Source organism: Lepidochelys kempii, chromosome 2, assembly GCF_965140285.1.
Source record: "Lepidochelys kempii isolate rLepKem1 chromosome 2, rLepKem1.hap1, whole genome shotgun sequence".
Taxonomy (NCBI): domain Eukaryota; kingdom Metazoa; phylum Chordata; order Testudines; family Cheloniidae; genus Lepidochelys; species Lepidochelys kempii.
In genome coordinates this window covers 35216525-35236694 of record NC_136381.1, presented here as the reverse complement: position 1 = coordinate 35236694, position 20170 = coordinate 35216525, and the positions used below count along the sequence as shown (strand labels likewise).

The following is a 20170-nucleotide window of genomic DNA, read 5'->3' as shown; positions in this document are numbered from 1 at the left end:
TCTTGTTGCTAACGTACCTGAAGAAACCCTTCTTTTTACTCTTAACATCTCTTGCTAGCTTCAACTCCAAGCGTGATTTCGCTTTCCTGATTTCACTCCTGCATGCCCAAGCAATGTTTTTATATTCCTCTCTGGTCATTTGTCCAATCTTCCACTTCTTGTAAGTGTCTTTTTTGTGCTTCAGATCAGCAAGGATTTCACTGTTAAGCCAAGCTGGTCGCCTGCCATATTTAGTATTCTTTCTACATATCAGGATGGTTTGTCTCTGTAACCTCAATAAGGATTCTTTAAAATCCAGCCAGCTCTCCTGGACTCCTTTCCCCCTCATGTTATTTTCCCAGGGAATCCTGCCCATCAGTTCCCTGAAGGAGTCAAAGTCTGCTTTTCTGAAGTCCAGGGATCTTCAGTTCTGGGAAAATTACTCAGAATGTCACAGCTAAATACAAGGTGGAACAGCTTGTTTAGCAGAAGTAGTTAATACATATTTTAAGGGACCATTTAAGGTAAAGTAACTCGTTAACATCCCTCCAAACATTGGGAGTAAAGGAAGGGAGGACAGCTGGGGTGTTGTTAGTGAGTTATAGATTGTTATAATAAGCCATAAAGCTTGTGTCTCTATTCAATCCGTGATTTTTAGTGTCTAGCAAAATTATGAATTTAAGCTCTCAGACTTGTCATTTGAATGTATTGTGCAGGTTTCCTTTGAGGATGAGGACTGATAGATTACATATAGAGTGATCACTTTGTGGAAAAGTGCTTACCCATCATGATGTGGTATTTTTGTCTTTTATCATTTTCCTGTGTGAGTTCATCCGAGGATGGACATCTCATTAAAGACTATCATAATGCATACACATAAGGGGACCAAATACAAGTTGCCCAGGCATTTTTTTCCAGACTTTCCCCTACGCACACACTTACCACAGGAAATCCACATTCTTCTGTCTTCCCAAAGTCTATTCCAGTTCTTCCAGATAGTACTGATTTTGTACACTGAAAGAAATGGGGAAAAGATCTGTAGGTCTGATGCCTCCTCTACTTCTTGAGGGCGGGATCTAACAAGTTGTCACACCCATCTCTCTTGCCCTGTGTGGCCGAGAAGCAGTATGATGATGAAGCCTCTCTCAAGGGAAGAGGTATCTAGAGGTCTAGGGTAGAGTCCATGAGGCTAAGGAATTTTCAGCTGGCTACGTGTACAGAAGGGAAGGGGCAATAGCAGAGAGTAGATGGTGGCCTCTGTCTAGCGTTGGAGGATGGGAAAATCATCAGGACAGCAGATGTGGGAATATTCTTGGAGATGTTAGATAGAGGGAAGAAGTAAAGGGAGGTGATGGGCATCTCTGATAATTAGGGGAAGGAGTAGGAGAATCTATTGATACTGACTCTCTCATGGTGTAGATTCAGAGCCTCCATGGCACACAATCTCTGATCCCACCTGACTACCGCATTTTGTGGGGCTTTCTAGTTGTAGCTGTGCTGTGCTGTTGCAGTTCCCTCCATAAACTATCTCATCCCACTGCCCTATTGCTAGAGGCCACATTGACAAATGAATGCTGTAATAGCAAACCTGCAGACATTACTGACTGGGAAGGCATTCCTGGGACCCTTAACACTATTGGTGGTCTTCAGGACCCAAGGCAGGTGGGTGGTCCAATCATAAACCAGTGGTTGGTAGAGTCCATTATAGATGGTGTATGCTTCATGGTCCCAAAGGCCACACTGCTTCAGATGGTGATATAGCTTCTACCACAGGTACTCAGTTTATGATGCAGTGGTATATGGTTAGAGCAGGGAACAGTAAGTTAGTACTGTAGGTTCTATTGTTTCTTCTACGAGAGACTGCTATACTGTGTGAATTTACTACATATTTGCAAAGGGCATGACAAAATGGGGCCCTGGTTCCTAATTGGGGCCCCTCAGAGGGCATCTGCTTTTCCTGTAGAGGTAGGTGAAATATAGTTCCATCTGGAGCTCAAAAATGCTATTCCTGAGTCAGCAAGAGGGGAATGCTTGGGACTATATGAGCATGCAACCTTTACAATGGTCTCATCCTCTGGCTATGGCAGTGAAGAATGAGCCTAGAACTTGAACTGAACTTTCTGCTCATGTACATCATTTTACAACTAGGCTGCCAGGCCAGCTTAGGGCTGGAATTTTTTACTTTAAACCATGTGACCTGATTGTGCAGTCAGGCTTGAGATTCAGGGAAATAGCTGCAGAGTGATTCTCCATATAAGTATCAATAAACACAGCACTAAGTTATTTTCCTTCATACTGTATGTGAAAAGTTATCACCACCACCATCTGTAATACTCGCCGAACATTTAACACCCTGATTTTTTGTGATTTCCTTCTACCTTCTGGTGTGGGTGGTTTTATTTTGTGTGTAAATATTCTCTGCTTCTTTTCTACCTTGCTCTAATGTCTAACAACCATGCTTGCTGTTTGCTGTGTTCGTTGGATCCGAAAGTAGGTTTAGCTATTTTTTCAGAAACTTTTTTCAATCATTGTGGTTCTTTCCTCCTCAGTAGTGGCTTTAATGACATATTTTTACCTCCTCTGATTCTACAGCAACTAAAAGCAGGATCACCATAAGGCAGCTATACCATAATCACTTTGAGCTCAATAAGGAGATCTTTACAGGAAACTTTGTTCTTTTTCTTAACAGGATTAAGAAGCTCAGCTCTTTAAATTCTTGCATATAACACTGACATTTCCAGGGTGTGTTTTGGACCAGGTAGTTCCAAGAGAAGGAATAAAAAAGAAAAGCCAATATGACTTTGTTTTTTACCTTGCTGGAGGAGCTGTTTGTGCAAATCGCCTATAAGCTTATTGACCTGAATCTTTGACTCCTTGTTTTCTCTGGATTTGGCTGGAGTGTAGACACTGATAGAGCACTGATAGAGGTGATTGAACAGCCCCCAGCTTTGCTTGGCACCAGACCCCACCCCCCCCGAGGCCCGAAATTATCTTTCTCTGGCAATACTTCTGTTTTCCTGGAGCTCGTACGCCTTTATTTTTTTTTAGCTATTTTTAATTTGTTACATTTTCTTTATGTAGGCTTTCCAAGTAAATGAAGGGCACATTAATTCTTTTTGGTAAGCAGAGATAGGAGAGGGCATGTATATAAGATGATGTGTGTTCATCTCGTAGGACAAAAAAGATTGTGCATGCCATGAAAAAATAACACTTTTCAATAACATTCCTGTAAAGAAATACAGTATCAGACTGATTTATTTGTGTGTAGATTGGGGGTTCAGAGTAAGGCTCTTGACTCAGCAGAGTGTGGGTTAATTTCAGTTTATCGGCATTCCATTCAACTGAGGCAATCTACTTTTCCTGGCTTTGCTGGATCCTGAGCATCGTCCATTTCTTCATCAGATGCAGCATATGGATCCGGAGAAGTAAGAGATCCCTCATGGCAGCTGTAGAAGGGCACAAATTAGTTAGAATTGGCTCTTTCCATGATGAAAGGACGTTTTTTTTCTTACTAACATGTGCCTCCTCCTTAACCCCTTTGTCTGTCATTGCTTTTTATCTCTCTCAGAAGGGCCACAGCCCTTTTCTTGATAGAAAAGGAAGGAGATAGCAGAACGTGTTTGAAGTTATTTTTTCACTAGACTGAAGGGTCTCTGAATAGCAACTGGGAGACTGCCTGTCAACTACTCTGTTCTCCTTTCGCTGCTACCCCGGATGTTGTCTCTAGAGGTCAAATCTTGGTCCTACTGAAATGCATGCCAGAGTTCCCAGTGATTTCAGTGGGATCAGGATTTGGCTCTTCGTGGCCAAGCACACCCTACTCATAATCAGGAAGCGAGGGCAGTGTCATTGAACAGAAAACTGAATTTCACAATTAACTAGCCAGCTGGATTTTAAAAAAGCAAACAGATAGAGTTAACCAGAGAATGGCTTTAAAATGTGCAGAGCTGTGGGCTGAGAGTAACATTTTAAACTGCTTTAAAGTTTACAAAGCAGTTTAATAAAGTAACTCTTGCCTTTTGAGTCAGTACATATGGGGCTCCTTAAGAACAGTGAAATTGTGAACTTTATCACAGCTGTGATTATTTAGTCACCACAACCCCAAAAGCGATTATTTAGTCACCACAAGTACTGTGCTGTCCCCTTTCCTAGAAATTGTGAAAATTTAACTTGACATGGTAATCACAAAGTAAGAATTTTAAATAAATTAGAGGTAAGCTCCCATAAAATATGAAATACACAAGTGACATACTTTTATCCATTTGCTTGCATAGAGTATTACAGCTGTATATCTGTTTCTGATTTTTTTGGGAGTGGGACCTTTTATCTCTTCCACCTTTTTCTTCTGATGTTGTCTTCTCTACTTGGTTTTGGATGCTGGTGAAGGTTTTGAAACATTTCATGAGGATTCATTGTCAACCCAAGTCCAAAGAACTCAGTTGTGCACAAGCTTAGCACCCCAATAAGTGGCTGTGGATGGTGGCAATAATATAACTCTCAAAGCACTGGAAAAAATAAAGGAGTCCCACATCTATGACCTGATGGGATAAATATTATCTCTGGAAGGATTATGATGGATGACACAGAACTAAAGGAACCATTTACTTGTGGCAGCTAATTCTGACACTTGTTTTGACACATAAGATGTCCTGACTGTTTTTGAAACAGCTAATCGGGATGTTACAGGAGTAATGTTCTGAACATTCTTGGAATCTGGGAGACAAACTGGATTGGTATGGACTCCCAGGATGATAGACAGGTACTAGTTTTTGTTTTCTGATAATCATTGCAACATAACTCATGGAGGAGTGTAGTGAGTTAGTGGTGGTCCCTCCCCCTCTGGGTCAGTGGGAGGCCACTCCACCTCGCTACGTCACTGGGTATCGCCTAGGGTTGCCAACCTTTCGGTTTCACAGGGAGCATCCTGGAACTGGGCTCTATCTCCCGGAGGCTACCTAAGCCAAACTTGGAGATTTTAGGCTGCTAAAAGTCCGGAGGGGCTAAGGCAGGCTCCCTGCCCACACTGCTCCTGTGCTGCTCCCAGAAGCAGCTGGCATGTCCCTGCGGCCCCTGGGGGGACCACGGGGTCTCCGCGTGCTGTCCCTTCCCTGAGCACTGACTCTGCAGCTCCCATTGGCTGGGAACCCATGGGGCCTCAGGGATGTGCTGGCCGCTTTTGGGAGCAGCACGGGGCCAGGGCAGGCAGGGAGCCTGCCGTAGCCCTACTGTGCTGCCACCAGGGAGCCAACCAAGGTAAGAGCGTCTCTCCTAGAGCCTGCTTCCCTCACCCCTGCCCACCCCACAATCCACTGCTCCAGCCTGGAGCCCCCTCCCACACTCCAAACCCCTCAGCCCCAGCCCAGAGTCTGCACCCCCTTGTGCAGCCCAACCTCCTGCTCCAGCCCGGTGAAAGTGAGTGAGGGTGGGGGAGAGCAAGCGATGGATGGAGGGGGGATGGAATGAGCAGGGTGGGGCCTCAGAGAAGGGGCAGGGCCTTGGGGAAGGGGCGGGACGGGGTGGGGCAAGGGTATTTGTGTTCATGTGATTAGACAGTTGGCAACCCTAACGTCACCTAGAGTCATGGAATTAGCAGAGCATTGAACAGTTTAAGGGCAGAGTGGTACAAGTCTATGAGGCCTGGCCATCGGTCATGGTGGGGCAGCAAACAGTTGAAGGCTCTGGCCTACAGTCAGGGCAGAGCAGCCAAACAGTTAGGGGCTCTGGCCCGTGATCTGGGCAGAGCCGCATGGGGATTGGGTGTCCTACCTCCGGTGGACAGCCAACAAATGCACGTCTCTTGGCCTAGAGAGGGGAGGCTGCCAATCCAGGGGTGGGGTGGCAGAGGATAAGGGGGCCCAAGCCCACCCAACTCCAGCGGGCCCCGACTTAGTGCCCTAACGGTGGTGGAGTATTCCACCACTGGGTCAGCGGGGAATTCAGCTGCAACATGCTGACCGAGTCTCTGGTCAGCTGCCCCTGGACCACTTCCTACACTCCCTTTGGGATGTAACTGGATCTGTGGGGCCCCTCTGCTTGCTTGGGGTAGAAGGCCAGTGGCAGTCCCAGCGACACCTCAGGGCCTTGGTCCAGCAGCTCTGACCAGTCTTCAGCTCAGCAGGGGTCCACTGCAGTCTCCCAGTTGGGAGTGGGCAGGGGGCGTCTGTCTTCTTCGGTGGCTGTAGCACAACTGAGCTCCAGGACCCACCCTTTATACTTTCTGTCCCACTTCCTGACTTCCCGGGGGGAGGGACAAGCATGACCTGGCTCTGCCCACAGAGGTTCAGAGAGTGGGTTTTCCCTCTTTGGCTCAGTGAGTGGCCACTCTGCCTCACTACAAGGAGATTTAACTGCTTCTTGGTATAGAGGTTGCTGGAATGCTACAATTCAAATACAAGCAACAAACTATTTCCAATAAGACAACTTAAAATTTCACTTTGTGAGGAGTAGGCACCTATTACTGAGTGTTATGTGGAAAACAGTCTTAGGAGAAGACAATATAACAAGGGGAAGAGTACAGGATCATAAATTATTGCAATGGTAAATTTAAAAGCCTGAGATGTTCCTCTTCTCTGACTCATATTCACTGTACCAGTTGCAAAGGTGGCTGGGAGAGGAATTCACATAAAAAAAACGTAATATTTTTAAAATAGAAAAATAACAGAATTCTTGCTTTAGTGAATCTAGACTATGAGAAGGCTCAGGCAACCCAAAACTGTGTTCTTTGAGGCTTGCCTGGGCCTATTTGAACCCATCTCTCTATTCTACTCAAGGATAAGATACCTGATTAGGATGCCTTTGGGTGAGGCCCCCACAAAACTGCTTAAAGTCCTGGAATTTAGGAGGCAGTCCTTTAGAACCTGAGAAATCTCTTGAAAGCTTGAACCTCTAGTTAAAAGTGTGAGGAATTTATTTAGGAATGAACTAAAATATCATAACCACTCTCTCTTTATACCCAGTTATAATCGCACTTTCCCTCTCTTTCCAAGATTCTTCCAAGAAACACATTAATATAGGAAGTGACCTGGGATCACAGGTGGATGTGATACAAGTTAATTTTATTTTTTTTACATTGAATTTGACAATGGTACTTCATGGACTTAGTGTTAAATAACATAATTCCTTTCCTCAATGATCACTAAAGCTATTGATTCGAACAAATCTAAGAGCTAGATTGTGCCTGAGAGGCACAGTCCACTACTGTGCCCCTTTGTACAGCTTATTCCCATCCCTAATCAGTGCTATCATGAAGGGAGTAGGATAGGGAGCATTTCCTACATTCCTGCAGCATTGCCAATTCTTAAAATTTTAATCTGATATCTTATGATATATTGTGCTTCCCTGAAAGCACCAGCTGCTGGAGTCATATGAGTATGTGAGAATTTCAGCTTTCAAAAAAAAAAAGAATAAAGAGTTTAAAGCAAAAAAAAAAGGTTTAAAACAAACAAAAGGAAGTATTTCTTCATACAACGCACAGTCAACCTGTGGAATTCTTTGCCAGAAGATGTTGTGAAGGCCAGGACTATAAAAGGGTTCAAAAAAGAACTAAATAAATTCATGGAGGATATGTCCATCAATGGCTATGAGCCAGGATGGGCAGGGATGGTATCCCTAGTCTCTGTTTGCCAGAAGCTGGGAATGGGTGACAGGGAATGGATCACTTGATGATCACTTGATACCTCTCGAGCACCTGGCATTGGCCACTGTCGGAAGACAGGATACTGGGCTAGATGGACCTTTGGTCTGACCCCATATGACCGTTCTTATGAGTACATTTCTAGCCCTAATGGTTGAAGAGTAAAACCTGAAAACATGAACCCTAAGTGCTCAAAAAAACAGCAAATAAAAAGAACTCGCAATTTATTATTTTTAAAAAATCTCATGATTTTTAAGACAATTCCTGATTTGTGTGAGCCTGACTCATGACTTTGGAATGCTTGGGGGTTGGCAATACTGCTCCAGAGAGCAGGAATTGCTATTCTGCCTGGCCCTTACATAAATTGTGCCAGGTCATGGGAATGAAGCTAGCATAGGGAAAGTACTAGTCAGCCTCTCTCTTAATCCTTTACCCTTGGGATTCCATATGTGCTGAACCATGGCATAGCAGTTAGGCAGCTGGTGTACTCAGACCATTGTCCCATTGTTTCCTTGTGGTCTGTCAGTCTTTCTCTCTCTGCCTGTTGTCTCTTGTATTATACTTATATTGTAAACTCTTTGAAGCAGGGACCATCTTTTTGCATACATACAGTACCTAGCACAGTAGAGCCCTAGTCCATGATTGACAATCCTAGGTGCTACCAAAATGCAAATAATAACTAATAATGCCTACTGCTCACATTTTTATACAACAGGGAAGCCTTAATATTTTTCTGTACGTCAGGGGAGGAATGGCTGGGCAAAATTTGAAATTCTGTTAACAAAAGGCTTGATCCTGCAAGATGCGGAGAGGTCTGGCCCTGATTCAACAAAGTACATCGCACGTGCTTAACTGTAAGCATGTGAGTATTCTATTGACTTAGTTACTCACATGCGTAAAGTTAAGCACTTGATTAAGGACCAGATTTGTAAAGGCATTTAGACCCTTAAAGATGCATAAACATCTTAGCATATGCTAACATCTTAGCATAACATCGTAGCCACTGTAGTCTTATCTACCTTGTTGCCAAACCAAATAAGGTGAAGTATGAAAACGTCATTCTCAATTTATTTTTAATAGCTTCATTTTGAAGGTCAGCATTCTCATACAACAAATGGATTATAAATTTAAGTGGGATTTTTGGCATTATATGGATGTACTATACATGTTCCATATATGCTGAAAACTTACATGACTATCAGCATTAGAGAGTTTTGCTTTTCATTTTTTGCTTTTTTATTTTCTAAGTGCATGCAGAATCTAAGAAAGTTATATTTTAAAATTATTTTACAAGGATCTCCACTTCAGATGGCATGTATTTTAGAACATCCATATGTTGTCAAAATTTAGCAATAAGTTCAATGCAAATCCAGATAACATATTTCAACTTGGATGTGGTTCCCTTCAAAGTATCTGCGGTCAGTCTGCAGGGATCCCAGAAAAGCAACACTATTTTCACTGAGTAAGCTGCTTCCATTGGATTCCCAGGGCCAGATCCTCAACAGGTATATATTGATGTAGTTGGCTATACTGATTTACAGAAGCTGAAAATCTGGTCTGTAATTTCTGCTAGGGTTCCAGTTCAACAAGGTATTTAAGCATGTGTATAATTTTAAGGATGTGAGTAGTCTCATTGGCTTTAGTGGGACTAATAATATACCTAAAATTACACACATGCTTATGTACCTTATTAAATTGGAGCCTAATATGAGAAATGATATTCCTGAGTCTCTGTATCAAACCTGTTAGTTTTTTTTTTAACAGTATTGAATGTTATATCTGAGAAGTGATGTTTCATTCTGAACAACTATATAAGGATGTTAACAATTTAGGTTTACATTTATGCTGTGAGGGAGAATGAGCACAAACTGAATTCCAAACTTTTAATCTTTCCTCACTCTAGTATGAGCTGTAGTTTGATGTTTGTGACTGGTACAGTCCTTTACCCAAAGCTATCTTGTCTGATGATAAAACCATGAGTGTATGAAGCTCACACATTTTTCATCTCTTTTATGACCTTATCTTCCATGAGCGCCTTCTGTGAAGGTATCCTAACTATAGGGAGCACCTGGAAAACATATATGATATCTATGCTGTGATAAGCAGTTGTGAACAAGAAAGTAGATCTATCATTTCTGAACTGTTCATTGTTAAAAATACTTTGTTGGTTTAGCTGATTGCAAAATACATTATAGGGTGACTAACAGCTACTGTAACACTCCTAGCTGAGAAAGTTCAGTAGTTCTATTGTCGAAGAATTTGTGTAAGAGGTTAATATTGATAGGAATAACATGGATAAAAAGAGCAAGGTTGAGAATCATTGTCTGCCTGTGTGCCTGCTTTGAAATGCTACAACTACTTATAATAAAAGTTGGTTTAATAAAAATTGGAAAACCTGTATTTTATGGTAAGATATTTAATTTTCAGAGACAATGTTTATATATTTGAAATGGTTTATTTGCAAGCTGTCACTGTTTGCCTCTTTGCCTGCATTGTTAGAGACTTTAAAACCCTGACCCATATGTTTCAAATAGTATATTCCATTTTACAATTTTCCTATCCTTTGAGTCATGATCATTTGTGCCACGTTGAATGATGCTGTGTTCATTTTCCTTTTATTGGATTCACATTTGGTTATGAACACTGGGGCTAGATTCACAAAGGGACTTAGGTGACTCTGGTATTCACAAGATCTCCTCTCAAGTGCCACCAAACTTTCTAAGTGCCTAAACTCACTCGGCACCTATGTTTTTGCAGTAAAAGTTCCCTACGCATGTGTGTTTCTGCCTCTAAGCATGTGCTGCTGCCCCACTCTGGCATCCGGATGCCTGTCTCCCGTCTAAGCCCCAGCTCAATTCAGAAACTGAGGGAAGACAAGTGTTCAGCCACTTATCTCACTTGCTGGTAGTCTTGCTTTGAGCGAGCCTAATTCCACACAAAGCAACTGGGGGAGGAAAGACAGAAGGCTGCAACTTTCCCTTATAACTTTAGTCCCGTGGTTAGGGTACTCGTCTGAGATGTGGGAGAACACTGGTTCAAACCCCCCATCCCTCCACCTGATGAGGAAAAGGGAGCTGAACAGAGATCTCCCACCTCTCAAGTGAGTGCGGTATCCCTGGGCTATGGGATATTCTGAGATGGGGTGTCCTCAATTTCTCTAGTTAAAGCTATTGGTTAAATAATTAGAGTCATTAGAATAGGGGGCTTGATCCTGGGTGAGTGCTCTAATCATCATATAGAGTCATTCTCATGCATGGTCTCTCTCTTTCTCTCTGGCCCAATGACTCTGTAGTTATTTATTCAAAGTGGAACAGCTTCAACAGGAGAGGCTGAGAGAGAGAGAGAGACCCACATCAGACTATCCCATACCCAATGGCTAGGGCATTCAATTGAGCGGTAGGATACCCTGTTCAAATTCCTGCTCCTCATCAGGCAGAGGGGAGACTTGAACTGGTGCTCTCTTACATCGCAGGTAAATACCCTAACTACTGGACAAAAGAATATAAGAAAGGTCCTCATTCTTGTCCACACCGATCTCCAAGAGAGGTTTCACAAGGATTGATTGATCAAGCCTTATATATATAGTTATTTGTAGCCATTGATTATTCACGGGTGTTTAGTTGGTCAACAATGTTATCTTCTCTCTCTTTATATACTGTATAATATATGCACTCCCATACACACATGCACACTTATTATGGATATTCTATCTGAGTGTCACAGAAATTATTTAAGTTTTATGTATTCCTTCTTTTCAGGTGATGAAGAGGGCAGCCAGGAAACAGCAGAATCAGATGGTGATGCACAGTCAGAGAAACCAGGACAACTCATTGTGGAGACAGATGACTGGGATGGGCCAGGTAGGAGAAAACAAATTAAAATCCAGAATAAATAATTTAAAATGGAGACTCTGAGAATGTTTTCTTCATGTTTCAGTAAGTAGGGTCATTGTTGCATTGTTTTTTCAATGGACAAAACTTCCTGTGTTCATGTGATGCCTAGGGAATCTACAGATAAGAGCTGAGGAAAAATGCTTCACCAGACAGCTGTTCTGCGCATGTCCATCTTGCATGAAAATTATACAGCGTAATGTTCCCATGATATTTCTACTAGAAATAAAAAAGTTGTTGTTCCTTCACATTTTGAGGATTGAATGCAGGATTGGAGTTACCAAAAGGCTCCCAGTTTCATTGTTGCCTATGTCTGGTAGTGCTTGCTTCTGTATTCTACTCTGTTTTCTGTGGCCAAACATCTGTATCTAGTTCCAAACTCTGAGTTTAACAAATGAATATGGCTGCCAATGCTGTTTTCAAGGACTTTTCTTATCAGTTTTCATTTGATATAAATAATTTAACACACCCTGGTCATTCACTTCAGTGTTAAGAGAGAAACCTTTTGACTGCAATCAATAAACTGTAAGAGCGTCATGTGTGAACAGAAATATGCAGTAACATTTTCTGTTATAAACAGTAAAAACACTGCAAATACATTATTGGAGGAACATTAGGCAGTATAACAGTTCTATGGGCATGTGAGAGAGAGAGAGCTCCAAACAGGTATTAGTTATAAATAGGTAAACCTTGGTTTGTGTTGTAAAGACACATTAAAACAAAGGGTTAGATCCTACAGTCCTCACTTTGGCAAACCTCCAGTTTAATTCAGTGGGATTTTTTAAGCTACAGATAACAGAATTTGTCCCCAATCATTGTATTTAATATATTTCTTCATTGCCAAGGGCAAAACATATATTTGAAGCCAAACATATCCTTAAAGTAGCTGTGTTTCTAAACAGAGAACATTCCCCTGAAAAGGATGAGCGTCAGAGAAGAGAGCCATGAAAGTATTCTAGCAATAATTTATAATGCAATAACACTTTTCATTAGAAAAAAAATCCTATATTTCAATCACATTTTCATCCTTGCTTGAATTTGCAAATTACTGTGTGCTGTGCATGAAGAGGAGAGAACTCCTGTGGTAATTTTCTGAAACCAGAAGCTGGAAAATATAATGCAAACAAAAATGAAGATACAGTATATCTCTGATTATTATGATGTCATTTATAATGTTGTTAATGATATACACAAATATGTTTATATTCTGTACAAAGCAATGTAGTATTATATAAAACAAGATTTGGTATTAAAATGTATTACAGTAAATTTAAAATTGCATGAAAACCTCTTCTGAAAGGGAACAGCTTCTTCTAGCTTCTTTACAGTTTTGGAGATTGTTATTGTTGCATTAAATTTACTCCCTTTAACACGGGAATAAAATGTCTCTTAAGAATCTTAAGTTTTGTGATTTCTTTGTTTTTAGAGCAAAATGAATGTACTTGAGAGTAGAATTTTTATTATTGTCTTATGTGAAATAAATGCATAGGAATATTTTAGGGGATATTTTTGAGGACAGCAAGAAGTAAAAGGTTTTGGGTTTTTGTAAGCAAATTCTTACGTAGATACTTGGTGATTTTTGTCCCGGATGTTAAAAGGGTAAGAAGATACATTTCTTGAATTAAATGTATCATGACATACTAGAGATGAAGATGGAAACTGAGAATGAATATAAGGAAACTCCTTTTTGTCCTTAGAAAAGTGACTACTACTGAAATAAATCAGAGCTTTAATTAATTTAAATATTATTCTTTCACATGGAAATAACATGTTTGTAGCACAGAAGAGAATAAATATATCACATGCCATGCTCCTGCCTCTCTCTCTCTCTCTCTCTCTCTCTCTTCTAGTTCTTTAAATGAAATTCTGTATTCATTCTTTTGCTAATATATATAAAAACAATAGAAGATTATTTTCAAACACATAATACAGGAAAAATGAAAATATTTTCTCCTTGTACAATTTTTGTGTAAATCTAGTGCTCATGAAATTTACTGGCTTGACAGTGTTAGAGAATGAAGTCTTTGGTTATTTGAAGATTATGTACCAGTACAGCATAGGAAGAGCCAGTACAAACTTCCCTACATCTCTCCCAATGTGCCTCTGCCCTTTCTTAGAGAATCCACCTCTCGGCGTTAGAGGGTGGCATAATATCCATTTCCTGTTCAAGCCTTTATCTCTTCACTGAGATGGAAGTTGTTAATAGTACCAATTGTGATGGTGCTTTATGTGATACCAAGAGCTGTCCACTGAGATCTGGATTGTGACCATCAAGGGCTGTGGAACAGTCATTAAATGGTACCAACTTTATTTTGACCTAGGCTGAATTTTAAAAAAATTGGTTTCTTTCTTTGTTTATGTTTGTAAAATTCACGGTTGTTTGCTGTGACATCATGGTGTTTTGTAAGGTTCCCAGCTGCTGAGGGATTCAGGCTGTGAGATATTTATTAGTATTTAACTTATAATTAAGGATAGGTCCCAACCAAAACCCCAAATCTGAAAACGAGTCCCTTGTCTTTTTCTTAAAAAAAAAAAAAAATTTTGCTTCATGAAACTGTGCCAATGTGTCCAGAGACTTTAGCAATTGGATGCATTTTTAAAAACAAAAATAAATTAAAAAAATATTTTTTTCCGTCTAAATGTTCTGCAGTTACAGACAGCTCCTATTAGGATTTTCTTTCAGCTCACAAGATTACCTTACCTTCACTGACTGTAAAACAGCTCCAGGGGAGCCATCTTGGGTAAATGTATGTGTAAACTGTCCTCAATATTAAAATTTTTTGTTCCTCTATTGTGTTAAAAATATTAATTTTTAAATAACAGAGGTCTCTCTGCAGACATGGGGGCTGGAGCAGATGGACTGTGCCCTGGAGGCTGTCAGGCAAGGGCAAATTCCTTAATTTTGCTCACGCTGTCATGCTGCCTTATCTCAAATCTTTCTCACTTCTGTTTGGACATGTTCTAAGGGACGGATCTTGCTTCCATTTAAACTAATGGCAAAAGTCCCAGGATCAGAAAGAGTTTGTGAAACACAATTGGGTATTCGGTGTGGAAAATTTTATTTGAAAAGGATTTATTTTCCAAAAGTGATGTGCGAATGAAAACAGAGGTCTATGAGGGAAGTAATTTTTCAGCCTTAAATATAGTATTTGTTATTAAATGAGTGCCTGGTATGTGCTATGGCTCCATAATCTTTACATTTAGGATATCTATGTTCTAAGATAATAATGATCACTGTTTTAACACATATATTCTCTACGCAAAAGAATAAATGGACACAAATCTGACATCAGGAATCATAACATTCAAAAACCGATAGGATAACACTTCAACCTCTCTGGCCACTCAGTAAAAGATTTAAGGGTGGCAATTTGGCAACAGAAAAGCTTCAGAAACAGACTCCCAACGAGAAACTGGCTGAGCTTGAATTAAAATGCAAACTAGATACTATTAAGTTGGGTTTGAATAGAGACTTGGAGTGGCTGGGTCATTACACATATTGAATCTATTTCCTTAAGTTAAGTATCCTCACACCTTCTTGTCAACTTTCTAAATGGGCCATCTTGATTATCACTACAAAAGTTTTTTTCTCCTGCTGATAATAGCTCATCTTAACTAATTAGCCTCTCAAAGTTTGTATGGTAACTTCCAACTTATATATATATCTTACTATATGTTCCATTCTATGCATCAGATGAAGTCGGCTGTAGCCTACGAAAGCTTATGCTCTAATAAATTTGTTAGTCTCTAAGGTGCCACAAGTACTCCTGTCTTTTTGCAGATACCGACTAACATGGCTGCTACTCTGAAACCTGTCATAGAATAAGATGGGGTTCTAGTTGCTGACTGCTACATACCACCAAATCACATGAGAAAAGAGGATCAGGATGATTGTCCTTAAGTACTTACGTATAATCTATTTGTAAGGAAAACACCTGTATAATCATGCTGGACTTCAATATGAGTGACATATGCTGGAGGTCTTATTCTGCCAGTACTAACACATCCTTGGAATTTTTAAAAATTATAGATTACAATTTCCTAACCCAAACAGTGTTGCATCCAAGACACGGGAATTCCATATTAACCTAATCTTGACAGACAAAGAGGAGTTGATCAGAGAACTAAAAATTAGTGGTTGTTTAGGTGAAAGTGAATATCAGTAATATGTGTATTTGGTGCTTTAAAATGGCTAGTTTCAAAGTTGGAAACAATTATGAGCCAAATCAGCTGGGAGAAAGACTTTAAAAAGAAATACAGGAATCATAATTGGGAACTGTGTAACAACATTTTCCTAGATGCCCCAAAAAGCTATAGTCAAGAGAGAAAATTATACTGGTGAAAAAACTAATCTGGTTTTCAGGGAAAGTGAAAGCAGCTCTCGCTCTCTCTCTCTCTCTCTGTGTATATATATAGGCTAGTTGATAGCAGTGAATATAAATTAAAACTAGGAGTTGTAGAAAATTGATAAAGGAAACAAAAGTATACAAAGAGAACTCTATGGCTTGTAGAATTAGGGAATAAGAAGGATGTTTTCTTTCCGTATATTAGTAACAAAAGTAATCCTAACAATGTTATTGGTCCATTACTGGATGAAAATAGTAGAATTGTCAATAATATTGCAGAAAAGGCATAAGCATTCAATACATTTGTATTTGGGAAAAAGCAAGATGATGTATTCCTATCATATGAAGATGATGAAATACTTTCCATTCCCACAGTAACTAAAGAGGATATTAACAAGCAGAGAGTAAAGTTAGAGATTTTCAAATCAGAAGGTTCAGATAACTTGCATTCAAGAGTTTTTTAAAAGCTAGCCAATGGACTCTCTGAGTTGTTAATGTTAATTTTCAATAAAATCTTGGAACACTGGGGAAGTTCCAGAGGACTAGAAGAAAGTTATTGTTGTGCCAATATTTAAAAAGGATAGAACTGACATCGATCCTGAGCGAAATAATGGAACAGCTGAAGTGGAACTCAATTAATAAAAATTTAAATGAGCATAATGTAATTAATGCCAATCAGCACTGGTTTATGGAAAATAGATCTTATCAGACTAGACATCTTTTTTTGATGAGATTACAATTTGCTTGATAAAGGTAATAATGCTAGACTTCTGTAAGGCACGCTGTCCTTCTAAGTAACAACTCTGAAAAAAGCATAAAGATCCTGGAGGTTAATCAAATGAACATGGTCACCCAATGGAACGGTGTGGCCAAAAGAGCTAATGCGATCCTTGGTTATATAAATGGGAATATTGAAGAGGAGTAGAAAGGTTATATTACCTCTTATATGACACTGGTGTGATAATAAATAATAAAACGTTACTGTACATGACGTCTCATATCATACCATGGAAAATCCTGTTCACCTTTCACAGGAGGGGACGGGACAGATTTTCAAGTGTCAAGCACCACAATTGGAGTGAGATTTTTCCAAAAAGCTCAGCTCCCTTTTAGTCCTTAAATAAGAGTCAGATTTTCAAAAGAACTCAGCACCCAACACACTTAACTCTTTTGACAATTATCTATATGCTAATATGTTTCTCATCACCAATGAGGGTCTACAATCATTTATGGATTTTTTATCTTCATAACTCCTCTGAAGTAGTGAAGTATTATCCTCATTTTATGGATGGGGAACTGAATCACAGGGTAGGTTAAAGTGACTTTTCTGAAATTACACAGGAAGTCTGTGGATGAGGTACAAGTTGAACCCAGGCCTACTGAATCTAACTCCAGTGCACTATCCACTAGACCATACGTACACACAACTGACAATGGCTAAATGGGAGCTTTCAGAGTAGCAGCCGTGTTAGTCTGTATCTGAAAAAAGAAAAGGAGTACTTGTGGCACCTTAGAGACTAACAAATTTATTTGAGCATAAGCTTTCATGAGATACAGCTCACTTCATCGGATGCGTTCAGTGGAAAATACAGTGGGGAGATTTATGTACACAGAGAACATGAAACAATGGGAGTTACGGTAACACCCATTGTTTCATGTTCTCTGTGTATATAAATCTCCCCACTGTATTTTCCACTGAATGCATCCGATGAAGTGAGCTGTAGCTCACGAAAGCTTATGCTCAAATGAATTTTTTAGTCTCTAAGGTGTCACAAGTACTCCTTTTCTTTTTTAAATGGGAGCTGAACTTTTAAAATGTCAAATAGAATTATTCTCATGAGTAAAGAGGAGTATTTGTCCCCACATACAAGCCAAAAAAAGAAGAAAAAAAAGGAAAATGCAGCTGAAGACTGATTTTAAGGTTCTGTTTGATAATCACGTCTTACAATAACCTGTTTATATGGATATGCATATACAGTAGACCTTCACTGGAAGTCCAGTCCTGCTTCCAGTTAGTCAATGGACATTTTGCCGGCAACAGCAGTAGGAGCAGGATAAAGTCCTACTTCACATTAACCATGGTGAGGCCCATTGTGAAGTAATGTGTTTTATAAATGACGGAGCATCTGAAGAAAAACAAGAATAAAGGCCAGAAGAATGCATCACAAAACATTTTTTCAGTTATTTCACCATTGTAGGTTGGTTCTTATTTATGGGGATGTATCAAAAATGTATGTAAAATGATAAAACATAAGAGTTCTGTGCTACTATTAACTTTTTACTGAAAGGTAAGGAGAGTTGGTCAATATTTTGTGCGAATTATAGCATGCTGTTTGAGTGGAATGCGGATTAGTGCAGTTCTACTGTATTTTATACTCCCAATGGTACACATCTTCACTCATTATAAAAGGTGGTTTGAAAAGTTTGTCTTAATAGATTTACTGCAGCCTTCTGTATGAATTACTGTGACTCTGTGTTGATTGTTGGACTTAACCGTGTTATTTAGTAATACCGGAAACGGTTTGGGGTACAAAGCAAAGAAAGTGTTTGGTATAGATTGGAATGGTGGTAGACCACTGTGAGATGGAAACAGGCACTAATGATACAGCCTTTTTTTGTTAAACCAGTCCTAAGAAGGACTGGGAGATTACAGTCCTGATTTTGTTTCTTTTTTTGACTGGGGAAATGTGGTAGATATAAGATCTGGGAAATGCTATTTGATGTAAATTAACAAAAATCCATGAAACATCGTTAACCATAGATATAGTCTGACAGTAAGAAGAATATTCTGAAGAAGCAGAGGAAATCATAGAATGACTGTGTGTTACTCTGACAGTGAATCGGTATTATCTCTACTATCAGATAATGCAGTTATCATTAATTTTCACATTTGCATTTCAATCTTTGGAAGGAAATGACTCTTGCCGGATGAAGATAAGAGCTCTGTACCACTATAATGAGCCATCATTTTATCCTGGTGCTTTGTATCCATATGAAAATGAGGCTGGATGGTGGTGTGGTATGTGAGGAGGAGGTGGGGGGGTCAAAGAAACATTATAACAAAGTGTCAAAATCACTACAGACTTTGGAGCCCTTTATGAAACAAGAGGCAGTCTAAATAAATCTTCTCTAGTGAAGTGTTATCAGATTAAAAGAAGAAAGCCTGGCTCCTGTATTGCAGGAAAAACTGGAGGAAGAGGAGGAAAATTCTCTGAATCTTATTCCCTTAATCCAGTTTCCACCACTAGTTTAGAAATGTGAAGAGGGCATGCAAACACATGATGATACTCATCAAATTAATCTCTTATGCTACAGGTCTGCTTCTGACATTTAGATACTATGATCATGGGTGCATTAGAAGCAGAGAGAAAGTTTGTTGAAAGGGATGCCAATACATGGCTGTCTACAAGGTATGAGGGCAGCTGAACCCTGGAGCTCTTTTATTACATGTCCATAGTAACATATTAAATGCAGGTCTTCATATTATTTTCACATTGGTATGCATAACAGGTCCTAGTCATCATTCACGATTTCATTCAGTATCAATTCTCACGTATAACACAACCTTATTCTGGAGCCTGAAGGTTCATCTGCACAACTCTGAACAAGGAGCTTTTCCTTCTCATCTTGACTGAATGAAACCAGTTGTTTGAAGAACAGTCTCATAATATCTTCAGCTCTCTTAAAGGATTGTACTGCATTGGCAGGGACATTATAAAAGCACTTACTAACCAGACATTCTGGAATAAACAGGCTTATAACATTGCTGTAATCATTTGGGATATTTGATTTTCTCTAGCTTAAAATTATCATTTCATATTTTTCTTTTTAATGAAAGATAAATATTTCTCACAGATAGTTTTTAAATTATAAAGATTGTACTTTTGTTAGCAGTTATCACTGTACAATAGTGCCAACACTAATCATTCAAAACTCATGAGTCAGTCCCCCTCAGAATCCTGAGATTTAAAAAAAATAAGGAGTCTTGGGTTCATTTTATTTGATTCTTAGTTGTTGAAGCTTTAGGGTATATTGTGACTCTATATATTGGTGGTTAGAGGCACTCTTATCATCAGGCAGAGGTGGGAGTTGAACAGGGATCACTTACATCCTTGGAGAATAATCTAATCACTGGGTTAAAAGTTATGATGAAAGTGGCCCTCCACCACTACATGAGGCACCTGACTCCAGATAAGGGTCCCTGGCTGTGAATCCCAAGTCGAGATAAGCACCTCCCTGCAGAGTGGCTTTAGGTGCCTAATTCCGTGAGAGGGGCAGAACTTAGCACACATTCCTCTCCTCAGCACCTCTGATTTCTAGCT

At 39.7% G+C, this 20170-nt stretch overlaps 1 protein-coding gene across 5 annotated transcripts in view; it reads left to right on the top strand.

Annotated features, from left to right (window-relative positions):
• The window catches only part of ZFPM2 (zinc finger protein, FOG family member 2), a 445067-nt gene that overhangs the window by 106503 nt on the left and 318394 nt on the right, over positions 1-20170 (top strand). For all 5 annotated transcript variants that reach the window (XM_073330330.2, XM_073330335.2, XM_073330336.2 and 2 more), the window contains one exon: positions 11371-11472. In XM_073330330.2, the coding sequence (XP_073186431.1) occupies positions 11371-11472 (102 nt within the window). The remainder of the gene's footprint in view (positions 1-11370; positions 11473-20170) is intronic.